At 38.3% G+C, this 18,706-nt stretch overlaps 1 protein-coding gene across 1 annotated transcript in view; it reads right to left on the minus strand.

The window, feature by feature from the left end:
* The window catches only part of LOC145778869 (uncharacterized), a 56,200-nt gene that overhangs the window by 15,966 nt on the left and 21,528 nt on the right, over positions 1–18,706 (minus strand). Inside the window, exons 2-5 of the mRNA XM_082590460.1 lie at positions 12,702–12,815; positions 4,933–5,220; positions 1,563–1,671; positions 70–256 (exon numbers count right to left, since the gene is read on the minus strand). Coding sequence (XP_082446586.1) covers positions 70–256; positions 1,563–1,671; positions 4,933–5,220; positions 12,702–12,815 — 698 coding nt within the window. The remainder of the gene's footprint in view (positions 1–69; positions 257–1,562; positions 1,672–4,932; positions 5,221–12,701; positions 12,816–18,706) is intronic.

Genomic DNA, 18,706 nt, shown 5'->3' on the forward strand with positions numbered 1-18,706 from the left:
ATACGCGCTGTCAACCAATAGAAAAAATTTGAACTCTACAAAAATAATTCTATGTGGTTGTTCACTCACCACCCCATCCTATCGGCCAACCCCTTCCAGAGGGTGTCTGTGATCACCATTCGCTCTATGAGGCGCTTCCATAAGTGACCATCTTGTACGACCCGGTACCACTCTCTGCACACAAGCTCAGCAGCTCCAAGAGACTTTGCGTCCAAGTAAGTTAAAATGTTTTCGGCAATGTGTGACAATCCTCGCCCTGAGGAAATATACCATTATTAACAGACGGACAGAACCAGTAGGCAAAGGGTTGTCGACAATGTTCAGTAAATTCAAATTTATTGTTTAATATCTGCAACACTTTTCTAACAATTTCAATATGACCACAACAAAACTTGAAGCAAACTGTTTGCCGGCGTATATCCATAGATCAGTTATAAAACTGAACTCACAAACAGGGTGAATTTGTTACAAAAAGTGGTATAAAATGTTATAGTAGTTTGAGCTGGGTGATATTTAGGAAGTTTTATCTGTGAACAGCAAGATTACAGGTTTCCGATGACCTTGTGTCGGTTTTGGCACGTTCTGGCACGAATCAAGACACGCAAGTACACACTGCACAAGTGCACATACAACAGAGGCAAAATAAGTTAGTGTGTAATTTACTACTGCATTATGAAAAACTTCAATTAATGGAGCACCAATGTTGGGAGAATGATGGGATTAACTGGATGGATAAGATCATTAATGAAAAGGTGTGACGCTCTGGGTGTACCCTTGGCGTCCTCATCACAACTATCAAAAAAAGGCAAATCACATTTATCAGGCATGCCTTCCGCAAACGCGGAATTGAACATTCGGCGACTTCTTGGTCAGAGCATCCGGGGCGTCCACGTATGGAAATCTCAAAAATCTTTCAACATGGACAAACTAAGATTTTGTAAACTTAATAAGAGCTATCAACATTTGATCATTGTAGAGACTCACGGTAGCTGATGTCTTATTCAGGCATGGCCGATGATGATGAATGTAAATAAACCTGCTAGGTGGGGTGAATTGATAAATGGTGTAAAAACTATTCTAATAGAAGTGGATTGCATATTGCCGAGATGTATCAAACATGTGATCCTTAGCTTCAGTTCAAAAAACTAATTGAGTCTTAGGTGCAATTAAATCATAATTTAAACTAGTCATACACTTGTGAGTTTCTAACAAAATGTTTTCATTTAAAAATGTAAAGCTAAAGTTATTCTAGGGAATCTAGACCATCAAACTAGCTAAAATTTCATCTGCAAAATAAAACTGTAGAACATCCAGCAAAACATTTCAATGGACAACGTGACCTCAAAAGCAACAACTTTCTCCTGTGGCATACAATTCGATCACTCCAACAGATTTTTATAAGAAAATACGTTCAGTAGAATTTGAAATTAATTATTCGTTGTCATCCGATTAATGGCCTCTGTGCAAATGTGCTTACGTCTTGTGACGCAGCAATTAAATCGTATCAGCATGAAATAGACAGGGAACACGATTAACATCTAGTCCATGGTTTCAACAGTCACCTGGGAGAGCGGTGATGAAGTCTCTTTGCAACATCGGCTTGAGGAATAAATTGATTTGTCCTTGCTGGTGATGACACATCCGGGATATCACGTGCTGGACAAAGTCAACCTTCGACAAAGGAAATGATCAACAGTAGCGCCGATGCGGCTAGCAGCTACCACATGTCTTGCAATGTCATTTTTATAAAACATTGTGCAGTAAATGCATAGGCCTACTGTAGTACCGTACTAACCGAAATTTCAAAACTCAACCAAACTTGCAAAGTACCGTAACCGTAATTCATCACGGATTTTATGAGGTCATTCTATACGGATAACTTATTTGTCACAATCAAGGTGCAATGCCTCGCGATGGCTTGCTTTGTATCTTCAACGAGCGTGTTGTTTTGGTTGTAGAATTCTGGTGCGATGTGTTATTATCGGTTATGACCTGAAGTAACCTCTGATTACGAAATCTGTATTATGTAAAATGTGTTTTCTGGAATCATTTTCCCTACGTGACATTCTAGAGACTTCTGTTGTTTACATTTAAATGCTGCTTGATAGAACAATGGTTCTTTATGATGTAACCTTACGTATTGGCAATCTTTACTGGCACATCTTTACTGGCAAAAAAGAATGGAAAACTGGATAACATCGGATGTTAAGACTTTTCGGCCAAGATCTTGCCTTCGGTGCATCATTAGTACCATAACTATATAACATATTCAGATATCTCAAAACATTTACAAATACATTAAACGTTTGGATGGGTGCAGACTTTCTCTGTTGTGTAATGGGCGTTCATCAATGATTAACTTTGAGCTGAGATCTAGTTATAAAAAGTTAGAGACATTATGAACCAACATAAGAATCCAATTTGGGTAAAGAGGTAACTTTTTTAAACCATAAACAGACATAACCCAGCAACGACACTACATTTAACATTATTAAAACAAAAACAATAAGCTAACGTTTTCGGCTAGTCATACAGCCCTTTTCAAGCCTATAAGAAACATATTTTTAAAAAGAATTACTAAAGAATAATACACTACCACAAGTCACAACAAAAATATGGACAAATCTAAACATTTGAGAAACTTGCTTAACTAGTTCACACAAACTGATAACTGAAAATTAGGCAGCACAACGTGTCAAGTATTTGAGAGGTAAAATTAATTAATTGTTCAGAAAAGGTCTCAAGCAGATTACGCAAGATGGACAGAAGCACAGCACAAGATAGTGGCACAAACAAAGTAAAAATACGAGAAGCACAAGACGTGACAACATAAGAATCAGAAAATAAAACTAGGAGTAAAGAGAGATGTTGGAAAACAAAAAAACTGAGATACAACCAAAAAAAAGTGCAGCAAAGGTGTTATAAAATTTGTAGCATTAAGATGCAAGACATGAGAGATACCTAGCAATGCACCGAAGGCAAGATCTTGGCAGGAGGCGGGATGTTTCAGCTTGAGAGTTGCAACTCTCGCAGAGCTTCCGGCCTTGGTAAATGGGAATATCTACGTCATATATAATCAATGTTCCAACCGAGAGGTTGTTGGTACATCACTTTCACTACGGAATGGCCCGTTTCGGCGAGTCCGATTTGGAGAGTCCGATTTTGCGAGTCCGATTTGGAGAGTCTGATTTGGCGAGTCCGATTTGGCGAGTCCGATTTGGCAAGTTCCCTATTCGGCGAGAGCCTTTTTCGGAGAGTTTCCTACTCGGCAATTTTTTGAAATTTTTTTTGAGAATTATTGGGTACCCTAGCCTAATTATCATTGCCGTTTTTACAACGTTTTAACGTCGCTAAACGTTGAAATCGTGCAAAAAAAATAGAAAATTATCGGGTATTGTAGCCTATTTATTTATTTAAACAAAAGTGATGGTGAGTGGAGCAGAAGGAACAGTTGTTGAGAGCAAAGTAGATCCCTGTGGAATATGTGGCAAGAGAGTGATGAGAAATTCAATGCAATGCAAGAAATGTGGAAAGTGGGTACATGCAAGATGTGCTAATGTCAAGAGAGCCGCAACAAGATTGGCGAAGTGTTTTGTTTGTGGGAAATGCAGTAAAGGAAGAAATGAAGTGGAAGGCCATGATGATGAGTTCTGCCATGGCATCGAAACAGTGACAGACTTCTGTTATCTGGGTGATCGGATAAATGGAAGTGGTGGATGTGAAGCAGCGGTGACAACAAGGGCAAGATTGGGCTGGGCAAAGTTCAGGGAATGTGGGGATTGTTGTATGGCAGAAAATTTTCACTAAGGATGAAAGGAAAAGTATATCGGAGCTGTGTGCGGCCTGCAATGCTATATGGTAGCGAGACATGGGTATTGAGAGAGAGTGAACTGGCAATCCTGAGAAGAACGGAAAGGTCAATGGTGAGAGCAATGTGTGGGGTGAAAACGAGAAGGGAAAAAAGGACTGAAGAATTGTTGGATATGCTAGAGATGAGAGAGACCATAGACCAACTGGCAAGGGCAAATGGAGTAAGATGGTATGGACATGTGATAAGGAGGGAGGAAGGAAGTTTTCTTAGAAAGGCACTAGATCTAAAGGTGGATGGGAAGAGGAAACGCGGTCGTCCAAGAAGAACGTGGAAACAACAAGTGAAGGATGAGTTTAAAAAAGTCGGACTGAAAGAGGAAGATGCAAGGGACAGGGTGAAATGGAGAAAAGGGATTAAAACAATTGCTGCGCGGAAACAATCGGCCACCCCCACTAGTGGGGAACAAACCGACGATGGATTATGATGATGATGATGTTTGATGTTAATTTGCATTGTGACATCATCTTGACACATTATTTTGCAACACACAATCCAGTCTCTGAATATTGTAAACATTTGCGGTAGGTCACTAGGTCAGCCAGTGATAAGATCTTAACTACTAAGTAGCTGGTTTGGTAGTTACATGCATTAAACATTTGAATTTTTGTAGCGATTTTCAAGCGAAACAGAAGTTTTTTGTTAGTTGTTCGAAAATCAACTTCAATTTTTAGAACACGTGCTGCGAAAAGGAAAATTAGAACATCTCTCTCTCACAGGCAAAATTGAAGGGAAGCGTGCCCAAGGTAGACAAAGATTAACCTACTTAAACCGACAAAACCAACAACAACATACACCTAATACACAAAGCAAACAACAGAGGATCTTGGAAATTTTTCATGCAAGATGCAGTCAATGCTTGGAATCAAGTGCGACAATAAAAGAAGTGCTATGTGCAATTTTGGAATGCAAAAGTATCTTCAGACGAGGTCATAAAGATCGCAAAATTTTATGTCAGAGAATGGTAATTTTAGAGAAATAAAAAACTATTTATATATTTCAAAAAGTTTTAAGAACACCCAAGTTACACCATTTTATGAATTAGAGTAGCCTACAACAGTTACCTGTTCTTGCTCCGACCACTTATCGAAGTGCTTTGTACAAGAGTCACGCTCCGTTTTATAATCTTCACTCAAACTAAACTGGTGGCTTATATTTCGAATTGTACAAGTTGGTAATACAGTTTGTGCTAATTTATAAGAGTTATTGGGGCTCATCTGGGTAATGTAGGGGCTTGTCAAACCGGGTGGGGGCATTGAAGGAAGATTTGAATGATTGGATACAATTGATAGGGTGATGGGATGGTGGGTAGACATTTCAGCAGAATCTGTTGCACGAGAAACAGGAACTCCCTAAAAAAATACAATTACTTAGGTTATGCGGACTAAATCAATTGATGTAAAGCATAGCCTAGGGTCATCAATAATTAACGTTACAACTTTACAAAACTGTATTTAACATCAATATTTAGCGTTACAATGTTAATGAATTGAATATTTCTCGATTTTACATTTTTTAGGCCTAAATTTTATAGGCCAGGAATGAAAATTTAAATAAAAGAATAGCTATTGACTATTGTAGAGCTCTTCAAATCGGGCTAGTCAAGGAGCGATATTTGAAAGGACTTAAAAGTTAAAAGAATGTTGGTCTGGAGAACTTTTAAAAGGCACAAAGAAATTGGAAATGTCAAAAATCGACTTGGCCAAGGTCGCCCTCGAAGTGCCAGAATTTTAAAATTGATAAAAGCAACAAGAGAAAAGGTGCAAAGAAATCCCAAGAGATCCATTCAAAAACTGGCAAAGGAGGCGAACGTGGCCTATGGAACCATGTTCACAGTTCCCAAGAAGGATTTGAAGATGAGCCCATTTAAACACATGAAGAAACAATTGTTAAGTGCCAATTACCATTGAGAAACGTCTCTCCAGAGCCAGAATTCTGCTCTCCTGCATTGAAGGAGGCACGCTGCCAAACCTTGTGTTCAGCGATGAAAAGAAATTTGATGTCTAGCATCATTTTAACAGGTCTGCTACTATTCGGTGAGTCCAATTCGGTGAGTCCGATTCGATGAGAGCCTTTTCGGTGAGAGCCCTATTCGGTGATTTTTTTGAAATTTTTTTTGAAAATTATTGGGTACCGTAGCCTAATTATCATTGCCGCTTTTACATCGTTTGAACGTCGTTAAACGTTGAAATAAGACCCTAACCCTTAACCCAAACCCCACCCTTAACCACAACCCCTAACCTTTAACACTTATCTCCTAACCACTAACCCTTAATCCTTACCCCCTAACCCCAAACCCTATAACGGCAATGATAATTAGGCTACGGTACCCAATAATTAAAAAAACAATCACCGAATAGGGCTCTCACCGAAAAAGGCTCTCACCGAATCGGACTCACCGAAACAGGCCATTCCGCACTTTAACAGTCAGAATCGTGTTTGGTCAAGAGATGGTGACATCCAACCCCGGGTAGTCACTCGGAGACAAAGGGGGTAGGCACTGATGGTGTGGGTAGGCTCTTTAACATCGGACAGTTTTCCTTGCAAATCAGCTGATTTCAGTCATGCGACTCAGCATGTGATATTCTGACCGATCTACTCGAAAGATTTTTGATACAAAGAAAATTAAGTGAATGTATCGCCACAAGCAGCGTGGCCTAATGGGTTAAGGTTAGGGCAAGGGAATAGTCACTTTGATTGCGTGGGTTCGATTCCCACCCTCTGCTAATGTTCTTTTTTCTTCTGCAACTGAACTGAGTGCAAGAAGGATCTTAATGACTGTAATGAATTGAGTTTATAAGGAAAATTGTCCTACCTTTCTTAACCAATGCGCAGTGGCGCAATGGTGGTAGCTGGTTCGCACGGAAAACTGTCCTATGTTAAAGTGCCTAACATGCAGTTAACGAATCAGGAAGGAGTCCATTGATTTTTGTAGACCAAGGAGTGAAATTGAACAAAGAAAACTACCAAAATGATATTCTTGAGGGTTCATTGTTGCCTTGAGCAAAGAAACACTTCAAAAAACGTAATTGGTCATTCCAACAAGATTCTGCCCCTTCACATCGAGTTAAGAGAATGCAAAACTGGCTTTCAGCCAATGTGCCGTTCTTCATTTCGAAGGAAGAATGGCCTACTTCATCCCCAGACCTGAACAGCTTAGACTTTGGCATCTGGTCTTACCTGGAGAGCAAGGTTTCGACTAAACACAACCAAAGTTTGGAAGCACTGAAGGCTAATCTGAAAAAAGAATGGACTAAAATACCTCAAAGAGTTATTCATGACTCTTGCAGGTCCTATTTGAAGCGTCTCCGACTTGTTATCCAACACAAATGGCAGACACATTGAATAAGACTTAGCCTATTTTTCCTAAATATTTGACAAGAATATTATATATATGTTTATTACTCAAAATTTGTCTACCATTTGTTAAATACAGTTGTTTGAAGTTGTAACGGTAATTATTGATGACCCTGTACAGTACATAGGCGCCGACTTTTATTTTTGCACGGGGTGGCGGATAGCACAATATGGCAACTTAAAAACCTTCAAACTGCATGTTTTTGTTTGATTTTTACTAAGCGTGTTTCGTAGATGCAATTGTCTTTTCACACCTGATTTGTAGCTCGATAATTTACAAAGCAACTTTAAAACAAAGCACAGGAGGTATGTCGTGAATTTTATTGTTACGTTGCTGCTCTGACACTTATCATTTGACAAAAGTATTTTTGCGAACAGCAGCTCTGTCAATCCAACTGTTAACCAACTGGTCAAGTTGTAACCGTGAAGCTTCAGCTTGATAAACATTTAAAATTAGGACGTGGTTCAATCGCTGTTGTGTCATGGTAGATCGCAAGTAGGTTTTTTATGCGCCTGAGTGCACTAAACGATCGCTCCGCCTCGCAGGTGGTGGAAGGCAACGATAAGTATATTTTCACAATGCAGACCACGTTTGGAAGCATTAATGAAATGGTTTCATTGCTTGCAAATAGATCAAGCAGTTGCGACATAGTTGCAAATCGGACAGAATGCTCTATCTTTGCATCTATCGTATTCTTGCCACGGGAATTCGCTCTCCCACGATTTTTGATAGCCCCTCTCTTCAACAGTGATTATCGTTCTCGGTTCTTCCACCTCCCTGATAATGCTAACGCCTTTTGGCAGTGGCACACTTTCGCTTCGTTCAGGCGTTTGGTCACTTTCATGCTGGCTGAAATCCTGACTAGACGGTAGACGCAACAAAAAATGACTCAATGGAGGACTGCAATTTTGAACGCTTTTTCGGTGGCATCTTTAAGCTGAATAAAACTGGAACGTCGGCGAAAACTTTTACTGGACGACTTTTCGTAATTTTTTCTATGATGTAACAAGCAACTCCTGTGTCAGATCAATAAATTCCCGCCTCGCAGTTTGTCACGCATTGACACGGTGACGCAATATTACTGCATGAAGTAGATAACAAAGTAGAAATTAAAGCATGAAGTAGATGACAGTACACTCCAATTGAAATCGGAAAATAATTCAAAATGCAAAATGTTGAGTAGGCTAATTGAAAAAGGTTGCTTTTATTATTGGGAATTGGCAGGGAGTGTAGCTTTTCTCGAATAGAATCATGTAAACGTGTAAATTTGCAGAACATTACAACTGCTACTTTATTAAGTGTACTTTTTAAATAAAACTCAAAAAGTTTCGAAAATTGCATTTTTTTTATGAAATTTGAAAATAGATATTCATTTAGGGGGTGGAGCTATCAATCATCGAGATAATTTTATTTCCAAGTATTTTATAGCTGGCATAATTTATAGCGATATTATAAGCAGTTTAAAAATTTTCAAAAGAGATTTTTGAGGGAGGCAAGGGAAAGGTCGTATTTTATTGATTAATAAATCCCATTGTAAACCTAACAAATGTAACAATGACTTATGACAAGTAACAAATAAAACAATCACAACAACAACAAGAAAAAAACTCGTAGCCACGTGTTGCGTAACCTTCACGTAGCTTGCTTGATGTTACGCGAGTATCATGCTTGTGACAAAAACAATCATTTTCTTCGCAATACTGTATTGGTTCACCTCTTGCTTTACGTTGACTTGAAGCGAAAACCAATGATCAAAAAAAGATTTAAACGTCCGTTCAAATTACATTTATTTGCAGTAAGTAATGTAACCTAAACGGGGTGGCTGCCACCCCGCCACAGCGGTTTGGGGTGGCGTGGCCACCCCGTAACCCCGTAAGTCGGCGCCAGTGACCCTGTATATACGGGTCTGCTACTATTCGGCGAGTCCGATTCGGCGAGTCCGATTCGACTAGTCCGATTCGGCGAGTTCCCTATTCGGCGAGAGCCCTTTTCGGCGAGTGCCCTATTCGGCGAGTTTTTGAATATTTTGAAAGGAAATTATCGGGTACCGTAGCCTAATTATAATTGCCGTTTTTACATCGTTTTAACGTCGCTAAACGTTGAAATCGTGCAGAAAGGAATAAAAAGAAAATGTTTGAACTATTAAATTAAAATTCTTCATGTCAGTTTAGTTGTTTTTATTTCTGACCATCATATGAAAAACAATACACGTCAACATAGCAAAGGTAGAAGCGACAAAACGCGAACGTTTAAACGTGCTTGAATTCGTCATGTCAGTTCAGTTGTTTTTATTTCTGATCATGATATCAAAAACAATACACGTCAACATAGCAAAGGTGTAGAAAAAGGTAGAAGCGACAAAACGCGAACGTTAAAACGTGCTTGTGACCGAAGTAAGTTATTGAGTTGAAAGAAATTTGGCACGGTCGCAACACTTTCAGAAAAATTTAAGATATGAAGGAAAATAAAACAAAGAAAATGTTACAAAAAAAAAAAAGATTATGTTTATGTCTATAAGTTAGTACTTTTGAATAGTTAAAATGATTAGTTTGGACCAACAAATGTGTGGCCTACAGCTTGGATTGAAAGGAAGTTATCGGGTACCGTAGCCTAGTTATCCCGACCAGCAAAAATTTGTTCCAAGAACACAGTTCATTTTTACATTGTAGTAACAGAATGAAAAGGCTAAACAAATGTGTGGCCTATCGTGTTAACGTCGCTAAACGTTGAAATCGTGTAGAAAAGGGAGCTTTTGCTGACTAGGATACTTTGAAACTGAGAAACATTCACAGAAGCCCTACGATTTGTTCCAAGAACCCATTTAGCATAACATTTCATTTGTACATTGATTCAACGTCTGAATACATTATCTTAAAAATGCAACGTATCGTAGGGCTTCTGTGAATGTTTCTCAGTTTCAACGTATCCTAAGCACCCTTTTCTACACGATTTCAACGTTTAGCGACGTTAAAACGATAGGCCACACACTTGGTTAGCCTTTTCATTCTGTTACTACAATGTAAAAATGAACTGTTAGGCTAACTGGGTTCTTGGAACAAATTTTTGCTGGTCGGGATAACTAGGCTACGGTAGCCTAACCGATAATTTCCTTTCAATCTAAGCTGTAGGAGTGTAGGTCACACAGTTGTTGATCCAAACTAATCATTTTAACCATAGGCGCCTAAGCCGTGGGGACCAGGCCCCCACGCATATTTCCGCGTGGGAGCAACTTTTTATGCGGCATTGATACATAAAACAATAGATGAACTAGCGATCGGCAGCAGGAAAACATTTTTAAATGCAAACCGCAACAGCTTCGCAGTAAATAGGCTAATCACTAGAACGAGTAGCGATGCTACAATCCCACCCCAGACAAAAAAAATCTGTCATTTTTACGTTGATTTAACGTCTGCAGACGTTGAATCAATGTAAAAATGACTGATTTTGCTGCCTGTGACATAGCAAAAATCTACCATTTTGCGTCGATTCAATGTCATCAGATGTTGAATGCACTCAAAAACAACATAATTTGCTACGTTGACGCAGCGTGCGTTTAACTTAATGCGCTTGCAAACAGCCTCGCTGTCGCTTTCGAAAGTCGAAACCTCTGCAGAGAATTGTCGCGGCAGTGAATCGCTTGCTGTGAAAATGAATTTGAAGTCTCGGCCCGAGGTTACCACTAACCAACGTAACAAGGGCTGGTACAAACCGCACTGCCCGCAGTCGCACAAGCGGCATAATCAACACAACAACGGACTCGCGCAAACTGCATGGCGCACACACGTCCGTTGCCATGGAAATCCGATCAAAGGCGGGGAATATGCGCATCTTTTGTTTCATCTGCAACACGAAAACGGGCGTATTACAACGAATTGGAACTTGAAAGCTGGTCAGCCATAAGTTGCGATATTGTAGTGAAAAGGGAGCAATGTCAAGTTGAAAACTTAATCAAACGTCTCTCTGTAACTATTTTTCAAGGACTGTTTACGGATGTCAGCAACTTTTAAATTTATTAAAGGTGACGTGCTGTTGAATTGATGTAAACATGAATGATTTTGCTTTCAACAGGTATATTTTCAAGCATAATTATGATCAAGTTAGTATTTTCATTCCATTTACAGTATACCTTTTAGTAAACCTTTTCGTCTCTTGTTTCATGCTAATAAATCTAGTTCGTTGCTAAACTTTATGTTGTGCTTAGCTTAAAGAGTCGCAGTCCATCAACCGCTAGCCAACGCAGACGCATAGCATGTGTTTTGGTCGAGCTTTGTTTATAATAATTAACGGCAGGTCGAACGTAGCGATAACTCCGAGTGTGGCAATAAAAGCAATCCTAGTGTGACGACATAATTACGTCATCCATCTGCGTGACATTTCGCTGAATTTACGTTGCTGCTGATGAAACACGCTTTCGCCCCCACGGCCAAAAAAATAGTTAGGCGCCTATGATTTTAACTATTCAAAAGTACTAACTTATAGACATAAACATTATTTTTTTTCTAACATTTTCTTTGTTTTATTTTTCCTTCATATCTTAAATTTTTCTGAAGGTGATGCCACCTTGCCAAATTTCTTTCAACTCAATAACTTACTTCGGTCACAAGCACGTTTTAACGTTCGCGTTTTGTCGCTTCTACCTTTTTCTACACCTTTGCTATGTTGACGTGAATTGTTTTTGATATCATGATCAGAAATAAAAACAACTGAACTGACATGATGAATTCAAGCACGTTTTAACGTTCGCGTTTTGTCGCTTCTACCTTTGCTATGTTGACGTGTATTGTTTTTGATATGATGGTCAAAAATAAAAATAACTGAACTGACATGACGAATTGTAATTTAATAGTTCAAACATTTTCTTTTTATTCCTTTCTGCACGATTTCAACGTTTAGCGACGTTAAAACGATGTAAAAACGGCAATTGTAATTAGGCTACGGTAGCCTACCCGATAATTTCCTTTTAAAAATTTCAAAAACTCGCCGAATAGGGCACTCGCCGAAAAAGGCTCTCGCCGAATAGGGAACTCGCCGAATCGGACTAGTCGAATCGGACTCGCCGAATCGGACTCGCCGAAACGGGCCATTCCGGTATATACACAGGCCTTGCCAACTCACATTTCACAATAATGACTGGAGAGTGGAGGTCGATGTAATTTTAAATTTGAACTCTGGGTTACATGCACTACAACTGAATAAATATGATAATTTTGAGAATCCAAATCACACAAAATACAGACAGTATTTATCAACTAATACTCAGACTATTTATTCTTACAAGCAATTCCGACTACTATCAGCACAGCAGATCAGCCTCCAGTCAAATCTGAAGCTTGCACATTGGCATGGCCAATTGGCCGTGTACGTAGGTTGCCATGATGCAATCATACAAGACACCTACTGGTTATTATATTTAACATCAACAATGACCAAATGAATGCTAAATTCTAAAAGAAATAAATGAGACTGAGTAGTAACCTGCAAGTTCATCACTGATGAGATGTTTTCCTCCATTTGTTCATCATGCGACGAGTCATCAAGTGGAGAATGATTAGAAGGAGCAACATCCATTTGTTGTGGGGATGCAGAGCTCTGCACAATATGCAACACAAATACTCAAATTGTCCAAAAGATAGGAAATTACTTAAACAATGCACACATCATTAAATTCTTTTTAAACCATATTTTTTACAGAAATATTTGTTTTATTTTACAGTACTGCAGCACATTGTTTTTTATGATAAACAACAGACAGAGGTTGGAGAACATTTAGCAGCCATGAAATTGTTCATCACATGGGATATATGTTACAAGAGTACATTTTGTCGCAAGTGGGTTTAGTAATTCAAAATGTTGTGGTAGAGGTGAAGTAAAACTACCGGTATGCCTGGATAAATTTTATCACCAGGCCTCCAAACTCTTTTTTTCTAGTAACCAAGCATGGCCTAGAAGTCCCTTCCTGGCAGCTAAAATATATTTTTTTTTAATAAATGCAGAGATTGATATCTTTGGGCTAGAAAATTGGGCAATAAAAATTGTCCCTAAAATCACCCTTTACTTCCTTGTTAGAGTCAGGTAAGTGTCAAAAATGTGTGTTCCAATTTGAATTAAGACAGCTTAACATGTGTTTTAGCGTTTACATAGATAAGAACAATGAAAATGAGGACGTGAAAAAATTTGGAGTGGTATTTAAATGCATTACTACCTAAATAGTGTAGAGCAGGGGTCGGCATTCGGCAATCTTTTTCACACTATGGACCGGCCAGAGACAAGCATTATTTTTGAGGACAGGCCATTAATAAAACACAAATGTTTGGTGCATGAACATAACATATTACAACTCATTTAGTCACCGTAACACTGAAAGCCCTGAGTTTGTTTTACAGAAATAAGTTGCTCTCACCTATGGATTATGGTAGTCGATGACACCCACAGAGTGTTTGTTATGTCCAGCCTACTTTGCAATTTTGTTTTGTTTGCTGTTTTTGAAGGAAATTTTATAAAATATTAGTTTTTCTTTTGTTTGAATATTTTTCAAAGGAACATTTATCGTACTAATTATTAAAATTGTAGTTTACAATTTAGCATAAGCTTGGTATGCTTTCAAAAGACGCTACAAATTCTGTCAGAAATGCTTTATGAACTTGTTAACTTGTGTTTTTCCACTTGAAGTTAGAACTTCCTTAAATTTGTTATTCAAGCGCACAACCCCAAATGTTAAATCCTCTTTGTTAAATTTACTGTTTGTTTACAACATCTGCAGGCCTCGAAATATCCGGCGGTCATGACCTTCAAAATGACCTCGAATGTCTGCCGAAGTCGACTCATTGGTCGGTCGTAAATGACCGCTGCAAAATGCTTGACAAAAATAGAGGTAATGCAGCAAAAATATATTTTAAATTTGAATTGTTACAATTGTTTGTTTAACGCGAACAAATACGGAGCTGAAACAATAATAGTATCAGGCAATTGCTTTAAAGATCACATTAGAGTGGCGTGGTTAACGAGCTGGTGGCAAAAGTAGCCATTTTTACATCATTTCAACGCCTTGCAATGTTACCTTTGCCTTGAAATAAAGTTGTCTGAACTCTTCGGCAGGATATGTATTCTAATTTTAACAATGAGGATTATTGTGTTACATTGATCGTTTGTTAAAAAGAAACGTCACAGAGAAGCAAGTCTCAGCTGTTCCGCTCAGCGTTCAGAGAAGCAGATTTACGATCCCGTGCCGGTAGTAATCGCTTAGCACAACAATTCTATAACGCAAAAACTACGGAATAAGTGACCGTAGTTGCTTTTGTAATAAGGAAATTTGGATTGTTGTTTTCAATTGTGTTTATTGCGTCATTACATGACTGTCATTGACTGATTTATTTGAAAGCAATCTGCTCCAGTATACTTCAGGGTCGGTTAATTAAGCCATCAACCATTGCAGAGTTATTCTGTTGTAGAAAATCTTCTTCTACAAACACGACTACACAATACTGTAGTGTGATTTTGTGCAAAATCTACATGCAAAAAATATGTCCGGTTGAGATATTAAATGTCCGCTGAAAGGGCCAGTCCGGTAGGACATGCTTGACCGCCGGAAAAAAAGTACAAACTTCAAGGCCTGATCTGGTATTTAATCAAACAAAGTTATCGGAACAGACATTTTCATCATTGACGCTAAACTATAGGCTACCACAGGAGTCAAAACCTAGGGTACGCGACATTCACAAGGTCATCTCACCGTCAGACTACTTGATGCAAATTCTAGTTGCTGCAAGTCAGTTATAATGCTACAGGTCAGCCGTGACAGAATGTCCTGATCATCAAATCTATTTGCTGTCAAAGTTAAAATATTAAGGCAAAAATGTTCTTGCCTGAAAGAAAATGCTTGGCATACATTCATGATGTGTTTTGGATTGGGTAAAATTCTCATCCTTGCACTTGGCCAAAAGCAAGAAATAATCATACTTAAAAGAAGCAAATAAAAAACTTTGAAAAGTTGTTTAAAAACTGTTAGGAGTTGTTTTCGTAAAAATAACGCCAACATATTACCACACATGCTTTGTCGCTTTTATATTTTGAATAAAACTTTTAGTCCAAGTGTGCCGCCAAATTTTACAAGAGCTTATGTGTGCCACTATGTGAAAAAAGGTTGCAGAGCTCTGGCCTAGTGTTAGATGTGTTAGATTAGTGTTTGTGATGTGTTAGATTAGATTATTATTATTTTATAATTATTTTATTAGTGATATGTTAGTTTTAGATTAGTGTTTGATGCAGATTAACTTATCAATATCTTGATTATTTCAGAAAAGATATTTCACAGAAGTCCAGGTTGTCTGACAAGACAGGACGAATTAGACATATCGATGTGGAGGCAGGGTGTGAAGACAATTGGAGGTGAATCCGGCCACCCTCGGTAACGGTGACATCACTGGATTAAAACTGAACAACTACAAAACATTCAAACTTTGCTTCAGCATTTAAATTTTAGACAGATTGTTTGTGCTAAAAATAGATTTTTTCCTTTTTATTTTTAAAAACAAGTACAAAAAATTATTTAAATCCTCAGTGAGGCTATTCTTCTACTTTGTGTACCATGCTTAGGCATTCATGCGTACTGTATAACAGTGACATAGCATAACTCAATTGATTGGGAGAGCACTCCTGAAGCAAAAATATTTAACTTGACATGAAAGTTTAGCTTGGCTTTAGGAAATTTTTGGTCTGCCTATTGAAATTTTCCAATTATCCAATCAGCGCATTTGTGATACAGACGAAATCGGTTAATAGTATACTGCTTAAACGTATCAATCGTTTATTTGAATCAAAACCTGAAATCCCAAACCAAATCCAATCTGATGTTAAGTAAAAACATCGGTTAAGCGCATACCGCTTAAAAGAATAAGTCGGATAAAAGCATCAGGATTTGCTTCTAGTTTGTATACTTCATTCGATTAATCGTATAATTATACCCGTTAGCGAAAAGAGAATGTCTCCAATGTTCAAAGGCAAAATGAAGCAAAGGTGAGACAGACGCATGCGCTCAAAACAAAGACAAGTGTCTGTAATCCCAGGCCATAATCTTATGTGCTAGACATTGCACTACAAAGAACCAATTTTCGCACAGCTGGGCTTCATTAAAACAGAAGAGCACACAAAAGGAATAATCACACTAAAGAAGTTTAAATGCTTTTGATGTCATCCGTCCGCGACTGGCCTTCTAAGGAATGGACATGGACAAATTATTTCGGCTTAAGGGGGAAGTGTTGGAAAGCATGTCCAAAAGTTCTTACCAGAAAACTTTGGAGAATTTTTTTTAAACTGCTGAAAAAAAGTAGCCTACTGTTGTGAAATGCAGTGCATAATTTCATTTGTGCAGTTTCGTTCAGTTGAAGAACATGCAGTTGAAGTTGAAGAACATTTGCAAATTAATGTGCAGTTGAAGTACATTGTGCAGGTTGCAGTTACAGGTTACATTTTAGCAGGTTGCAGGTTACATTTTAGCAGGTTACAGGTTACATTGTGCAGGTGCAGTTGAAGAACATTGCAAATTAATTATTTTACCAAACAGCGCAAAAAACTTGAAAAAAAACTTTGCGATTTCAAAACAATGAGTGTGAGCCGTGTTTTTCTACCATACCACTATTTTCGTAGGCCACGTTCCATACTCAAAACTACACAGCTGGTACGAGCTAAAAATAGCACACTTGAATCAAAAACGTCAACGTCAAAGTTCGCGTTGTGACGTCACAGAGATCGGTGACGTTACTGCCTACCCATCGGTGATCAGAGATCAGTGAGATTAAAAGAAGTCCGATTGCCCAGTTTGCAGAAAAATGCTTTGGTCATACCTGCTCAGCCAAGTCAGCAAAGCTGGTCTTTTTTACATTGTTTCAACGTCTGCAGATGATAAATCAATGTAAAAAGGACCAGTTTTGCTGGCTGGAACATACAGCATAGCGTTATGTAACACAGAACTAGTAAACTCTTAAAGTTTAACCAGAATTGTAAACAGTTGTAGGAAGCATCAGTTGTAATGTGCGTTGCAGCCTAGTCAGCACAGACATCTTCCCAACAATTACGCCCATTCACAATAAACCTTTTTTTTTAGTAAATTGGTCAAACGAATCAATCGTATAATCGTATCAAAACGTCTGGCAAATAGGTGATTCGATTAACCGATTTCGTCTGTAAAACCTTGATATTTTTGCCTTTCTAACTTGGCCTATTTGCAAACGTATATGACAGCGTTTCCTTTTTTCATGCCAAGGCACATCGAGATTTTTGCAAGTGACGAGATTTTTTCACCTCAATAAGCAGGGGTCTTACTCAATGTGCCTATTCTTTTTCTTTATGTACCATGCCTGTTCCAGGCTGAAGCATTCATGCATAGTTCTTTCCATTTATCCTGGTATTTGACTGTATTAAAAATTGTTGTGGTTGTAATGTGAAGATGATCCTTGAGATTATTGAGAAAAATGGGACACTGTTTTCCACAAGTTCGTTTTCCCTTGATCGTTCCACAAAAGTCAGTGTGTAGTTGCTTCCTCATGACATGGCCAAAAAAACTTGTTTGCGGCTTGATGATGTTCTTTTAAAAAGGGTAAATGAATGAATGATGGTAAATCCTAAAAAGTGTGCCAATGAGAGATTTACTTCCAACTAACTTTGACCTCCTAACTTTGACAACTAATTTTGACCTCCACAATATGTCATGTTTACCTGCTATTTTAATGATTTGTACCAGTACTAGTAATCAAATGAACCTTTAAGATGATCCTTGAAGACCAACTCCACTTCCTCGTAGTAAGGATCGGGAAACGCTGGGGCAAAGCCCTAGTAGGCCAACGGAGCTCTGGCACTAGCAATGGCCTGTGCTAGTCAAATCATGGCTCAACATACCTCATGAATATTACACAGATAAAGTATAACAAGAACAGCGTAAAGAGAACAATCTCTTTGGGAGGTTCCTCGCTCGGTAGGACTCCAGTTTGTGGGCAGGCTGGACCAGATCGTCACAATGCTACTGCCCCACAAACAACACAGCAACAAATGAAAAAGAAACTCAGAAAAAAATGGAAAAACAAAACTTTAAAAATTGGAACATGGAACGTTAGAACACTTTACCAAAAAGGAAAAACTTGATAATATCATTCAAGAAATGGAGAGATTGAAGATTAACATTCTTGGTTTGGCTGAAATGCGTTGGAACGATAGTGGTCAAATAAACAAGAGTAGTTACAATGTAATTTACTCAGGAAATCAAAAACACTCCAATGGAGTTGGAATAATACTACACCCCCAAGTTTGTGCTAATTTGTCTGGGTTCTGGGCAATTTCAGACCGTGTTCTTCTCGTAAAACTAAAGAACTTACAACATGACATTAGTCTAATACAAGTATAAACGCAAACAAGTACTGCACAGGATGTAGAAATTACCGCATTTTACGGCGACATTGAAAGAGCTCTACAAAACTGTAAACACAACGAAA

Source organism: Aplidium turbinatum, chromosome 10 (genome assembly GCF_918807975.1).
Source record: "Aplidium turbinatum chromosome 10, kaAplTurb1.1, whole genome shotgun sequence".
In the NCBI taxonomy this organism is placed as follows: Eukaryota; Metazoa; Chordata; class Ascidiacea; order Aplousobranchia; family Polyclinidae; genus Aplidium; species Aplidium turbinatum.